The sequence below is a fragment of the Microtus pennsylvanicus genome, chromosome 1, assembly GCF_037038515.1.
Source record: "Microtus pennsylvanicus isolate mMicPen1 chromosome 1, mMicPen1.hap1, whole genome shotgun sequence".
NCBI classification, from domain to species: Eukaryota; Metazoa; Chordata; class Mammalia; order Rodentia; family Cricetidae; genus Microtus; species Microtus pennsylvanicus.
This window is the reverse complement of record NC_134579.1, coordinates 97,684,462-97,690,434: the sequence shown is the minus strand read 5'-3', so window position 1 is coordinate 97,690,434 and position 5,973 is coordinate 97,684,462. Positions and strand designations below refer to the sequence as shown.

The following is a 5,973-nucleotide window of genomic DNA, read 5'->3' as shown; positions in this document are numbered from 1 at the left end:
AAATCGTGGCTTTGCATTCGGTGGCAAGGCTCCGGCAAAGCAAGGAAAAAATAAGCCAATAGGGCTTTGTCAAAATCAAAGATATTAGAGCCCTCAAGGGACACTGTGAAGCAAGTGACAGTCACAGGGTGGGAGAGAACACGGGCAAGTTTCACGTCTGACGGAAGATCAGCACCTTCATCTGATGCCATTCAGTTTTTGACAAGTCGTGTGTGTCTCGCAGTCTGGGTCTGTAGGTTCATATTATACAGAAGATCCCCCCTCTTCCTTCATTCCCTGCCACCCTTCCTGTCACCCCGCCCCCCGCAAACCTCTAGGGCGGTGTTGTATTTTTACAAAGGCGACTGCATCTTATCCACCTGCTCCCCTCATAAAGCAGAGATGGCTGCCCAGCGCTATCCATCCCATCTGCCTTCCTCACAATGTACCCTTCCACTCCTCCCTTTGGAAAGCATCCTGATCTCTTGGCTCAGTTCTGGGTGAGCCTGTGACTATGGGAAGAGGGCGGTGCCATCACTGAAATAGAGTCCTAAGGCCTTTCTGCCTCTCCCTGGTCTCTCGGGTGTCCTGCAGTTCAGACTAGAAGGAGGGTAAACGTCTGAGATTGGCTTTTTTGCTTACACCCAGAATCCCTCCGCTTTTACCGCCTGTGTAGGCGTCTACAGCATAGATGCCACATAGTTGACTTGACCACACACCTGCTGAGAGGTGTGTATCCAATCAGACGTTTCCAGTAAAGCTTCTCCAAGCACATGGAGCTGGTCTCAGGTTTCTGTCTGACTTGTGGAAAGGCATATTATGGAATATATGGGTCCTGTGGCAATCGTGTTTATGTGGGGTTTTGTTTCCTCTCTTTACAGTGCAGGCCGACCTGAAACGCAAGGTCCTCCTGCCTTGGTCAGGATTATAGTCCTATGCCACCACTACTATCTTCATGTTTAATATTTTTAATGGCCAGATTGTTTCACAGAGGGACTATGCACTTTACTTCCCAAAATGCTTGACTCCTGTTGCCGAGTGTGGTGGCTTGAACTGGGACAGTAGCCGTGCCACGGTGGCACAAAGAAACCTGACTTGCTACACACAAGCTTCTCCAAAGAGGACTTCATTCCTTACAATAAGAGAGGTAGCCCTGGGCCCCATCCATGAAGTAGCCCTGAAGGTGCTGCCCTGAAGAGGAGATTTTTCCCAAGGCTAGCCCTCGCCTCTTATCTCTCTGGGTTCACAGACATGGCTCCTAGTCTGGCTTCTGTGAATTATTAGAAAGAAGTCCCTGGAATAACAAGGGTCCTTTCAAAACATCCTACCTCATTACGGTTTCCCATCTCTGACTCAGATGCCCCAGCCTAGGTGGGCACTTTACCACTCCCAGGGCCAGAGAGCCAGTCAGTCAAAGGCTCAGAAGAATCGCTGCGGTCCCAGGCTACCCAGAGCACTCATGGGAGGCTACTTCTAGTCAGGGATGGGCAGCGGGAGGAGAGGCCTGGATTTTGGGAGAAACCCTGAAGATTGAAGTCCTCATCCACCTGGTGCAATGGGGAAACAGGAAGCCAAGATGGTGCCTGGACCAGGCTCTGTGTCCTGGAGCTGAAAGCAGCCAGCCTATGTCCTATGAAAGAGGAGCAATTCAGCTCCCTAGGACTGGACCACATCACCTCTAGCTGTGGGTGCAGCAATGAGGCCAGAGTCTGCGAATGGAGACTCCGTGGGCCCTGCAACAGGCACAGGGTTGGCCTCAGGGGAGAACAGAGAAGGGTCGCCCTGCCTTTGGGGCCAGATCACCCTCCAGGCCTCTTTTGCTAGCGGGTCAGAAGGTGGCGACGCCCCCCGCTGCGCTCCCCACTCTGTGGTGGCTGGGGACAACCCCCGCACTGGGATTGGACGCCAGAGAACCAGGCGGAGCGGGCGGGGACCCCAGAAGCCCAGGCTCCCCGCGTCCTGCATGCAGATGCTGTTGGCCCAGTCAAGGAAAACTAGTGCCTGGCCCACGACAGGCGGCCAGCGCGGAGGAAGAGGCGGCGGCAGTGCCAGGGTGGACCAGCACAGGGTGGCCACGATGTTTGACAGCTCACAGTACCCCTATAACTGCTTCAATGACGACACCGACGACTACCCTGCCGGCAGCTCCGACGAGGAAAAACGGCTTACAAGGCCAGCGTACAGGTGACCCCAGGGCAAGTGACAGGGCCCACAAGAGCGGTAGAGGTCTGGGTCATCCGCACCTGACCCAGACTAGGGGAGGTGGGATTTCTTCCTTATGCCGGTCTTTGAGGAAGAAGGGCACGTTCCAGTGCACGCTGGAGACAGCCAGTGGGGGGTCCACCAAGATCTGAGCAGGCTAGTGGGGTCTGGGTAGAAGTGGGAAAGAGCGAGGAGCTTATCAAACGACAGCTTCTTCTGCACCCCAACACTCCACTGGAGTCCTGGGGGGCTGAACGGGTTTCATTCAGTAGGCCCCTGCCAGCTTTAAAGGGCCCTGCAAAGTACAGAAGGTATTGGAGATTCCAGAGGAATTCAGGGGTTCCAGAGAGTCTCGGTGCTCAGAGGGTCTCAGGGGTTCAAGAGGGTCTTGGGGGCTTCAGAAGGACCGGGAAGCTCCAAAGGATCTTGGAGGGCTTCAGAGATTCCATAGAGGCTTCAGCCTGACTGCTGAGCGCTGGCAGGTCCTTGGAGCTGCAGTGCATGGGGGCGTGGGGAGTGTCCATCTAGTCTCAAAGGTTCCGGCCAGTCCCAGGGCAGGTCTGAGTTCACCAGCGCTTCTGCGGTTTCAGCGCGCCACCCCGCCTGATGCAGCCCCTCTGTCTGGCACCCCTGTCGCAGCTACATCGCGCTGATTGCCATGGCCATTCAGCAGAGCCCCGCGGGCCGTGTGACCCTGTCCGGCATCTACGACTTCATCATGCGCAAGTTCCCCTACTACCGCGCCAACCAGCGCGCCTGGCAGAACTCCATCCGCCACAACCTGTCGCTCAACAGCTGCTTCGTCAAGGTGAGCCCCTCCCCCTCTCGCCTCTCGCACTGGACCCCCGGGTGTCCCCAGTCATCTTTGGTGACGGGGAAGGGGGAGGGGTGTCACCGCCCACACAGAGGCAAGTTCCTTGTTAGCAGATCCCCACTGGGGCCCGTAATGCACTTGCCAGAGACGCGTGCTGCCCCAGGCTTGGGGGACACTCGCTGAGCCCCATACTCACTCAGGTGCCACGGACCGAGGGCCACGATAAGGGTAAAGGCAACTACTGGACGTTCGCGGGCGGCTGCGAGTCCCTCTTGGACCTTTTCGAGAATGGCAACTTCCGGCGGCGGCGCAGGCGACGCGGCCCCAAGCGCGAGGGACCCCCGGGTCCCCTCGAGCCAGCAGTGCGTGCGTCAACGGGCTCTGATTGCGCGAGAGTTCCAGACCGGGAGGCCCGGGTCAGCCCTGCCACACACAGAGACATCAAATTCAGCATTGACTACATCCTCTCTTCCCCGGACCCTTTCCCTGCACTCAGGTCGCCCTGTCACTCGCAGAAAGCCAGGTATCCGGAGGCGCTGGAGCCCCAGCAACTGAGCTTCCATTTTTGGGCAGCATGAGGTGGCCCCTGGAGCTTTGCAGTCAGTTGAGGGCTTGGGCCTGCCCCCCTAAGTCCCCAAGTCCTAAAGGCAGGACTTGAATCAGGCATCTTGAATCAAGAACCCTGGACGGGTCCACATCTACATACTTCTTCCCAGACTGCCCCAGAGGGACTCAGCTCTCCATTTGGAGGAAAGATCTGGAGATCTTCTTATAAAAGGTATTTATGGTGATGTGACTTTATAAAGAATGAGAACAGTTCTCTCACAGGAAAACCTGGCTCAGATTTGGCCCCACTTCGGGGTTTGCTGTGGACTCACTGAACCAACGACCCCCTACATCACGCTGTAAAATCACCCGAGGCTCCCTGGAATCAGGTAGCGTCTGTCCTCAGTCCTGTAACAAGTGGCTTTGTAGACATCCCCATTCCAAAGTTAAAGTGTGCTCAGTAACTTATTCGTGAAGCTGGTTAAGGCCTTCCCTGCAGCTGAACATAATGAAGTGTAGAACAGTGAAGACAGATGTTACTCTATCCTGTGGCTATTATTTACCCCATGGCTTCCAGTGATGTCCAGCCATGGGGGACACAAGCAGAAGTAGCCTGTGTCCCCAGCAGAAAGGTGCCTCCCAGACCAGTCATGAAGGCACGGGCCTGTCATCTCAACACTTAGGAGGCTGAGGCAGGAGGACTCAAGGCCCACCTGGGCAAAATTAATGAGATCTTGCTTCAGAATAAAAAGAAATTTTAAAGATTGAAGTGGCACGTAATTTCTATCCAGGGAAGAGAGGAAGAAAGGAGGGGAGTGGAGGAGGAGGGGAACATTCTCCTGATTCTACTCAGCTCCTGCCGGCTTCCTTGCATGCAGGTTTTCTCGCAGGGGACAGTGCCACCTAACTACACAGTGGTGTGCTCGAGACAGGAGTGGAAGCGTACTCCATCTGAAATGCAAACTACTTTATTGCCATTGAGACGGGCAGTTGAAGAAACACAATTAGGCACAATGAAACTATGCGCCCACCATTCCCAGTTTTCACCAACCCGCTTTTTTCCCCCAGCATTCACAGTTTGCTGTGACTTAATTTAAATGTTAGCAATCTCATGACTATTTCCATGAATGACAAAATTACTCCCCAACTAAGCGAGCTGTCTCTATTGAGAATGGCAATCCCCACTTTAGCTTGGAAATGAGCTGCAGGAGAAGAAAGGTGGGCAGAGGCAGGATGGAGTCACAGGAGAGGGCTCTTAGGTCTAGCTACTGTCCCAGCCTGATGGAGTAATCCCTTTGCTCCCGTACCTCTCCATAGAGTCCTTACTGGCTGGGGAAAAGAGAAGGGGTTCTGGGCCCTGCAGCATCTCTTCTAAAGGGAGTATTCCTACTCTCTGACCTCCAGCCCCTGTTGAGCACCAGCCTCTGCCTAGAAGTTGTTCCTCACCCCAGCCCAGCAAGAAGAGAGCCCTCCTCCAAAGCCCTCGCCAAAGGTGCAGTGCCCTGCCCCTTTGCAATACCACCTGTAGGTTTCCAGTACTCGGCTGCTCCCACCAACACGTCCATCATACTTGTGAGCTCTGCTCCATGCAGGCTTCCTCCTCTGCCCTAGCTTGTCTGTGCTGTCAGGAGTGTGCCTGTGCGTGTGCGTGTGTGTGTGTGTGTGCACATGCACTGTGATCATGCTTCTTCTGTCTGTGTCCTTGTTTTGTGTATCTGTCTATTGGGCCTTCTAAAAGCATTGACTCACGATGGCTTGTGACACAGATGGTACACACATCAGAGTTGGTTCAGACAGTGTCCGAAGATACATTTTTTTTCTGCTACCAACTGAATAAATAAAAGTTGCATTTCACCTTTTGGATGCTGGCTTGCTTGCTTCTGACAGTTTGTTCAAGTTAGCAAAGTCTAATTTGAAACCAGAAAACCCCTTGCCCTGAGCAAGACCGAGAAGCTTAGGGAGACTCAGTCCCTCTGCACTCGGGTTCACTGCCAAATGCTGTCCGCAGCCACAGATGGGAGAGGTGAGGACGGTGCCAGGTGAGGCTGGTGTACCTTGAATTTTGGCAGTCACTTTGCAGAGGCTATCAATCATGTTCTTAGAAGCCCAGGGACATTTCCAGTTTGCCAGGGTGTGATAGCCCGCAACGTCAGGAGTGAGTGGCATTTAATACCGATAACATAACAGGGGTGAGGGCTGGCCGTGACCTATTCAAATGTCGCTGCCACCACGCAGACTCGCCCAACGTGATTATAATTAAATACGTTATGCCGCTCTTGCAAATCCGCAGATTGATCATCGATACGTACATTACCAGCGCATTACCCCGAGCAGATGTCTGCCACACACGTGTCATGGATCAGTAGGTTTCCATTAACAAAGTTGGGAGGTGCTGCCAAGTGCAAGTTCGGAGAGGCGGGTAGTATATACGT

General features: G+C 54.0%; 1 protein-coding gene across 1 annotated transcript; it reads left to right on the top strand.

The window, feature by feature from the left end:
* Positions 1-1,890: 1,890 nt before the first annotated feature.
* Positions 1,891-5,403, top strand: Foxl3 (forkhead box L3). Its single transcript, XM_075956936.1, has 3 exons — positions 1,891-2,163; positions 2,821-2,989; positions 3,196-5,403. Exons 1-3 carry the CDS (start codon positions 1,943-1,945, stop codon positions 3,571-3,573), a joined length of 768 nt encoding a protein of 255 aa, XP_075813051.1. The 5' UTR covers positions 1,891-1,942; the 3' UTR covers positions 3,574-5,403.
* The last annotated feature ends 570 nt before the right edge of the window (positions 5,404-5,973 follow it).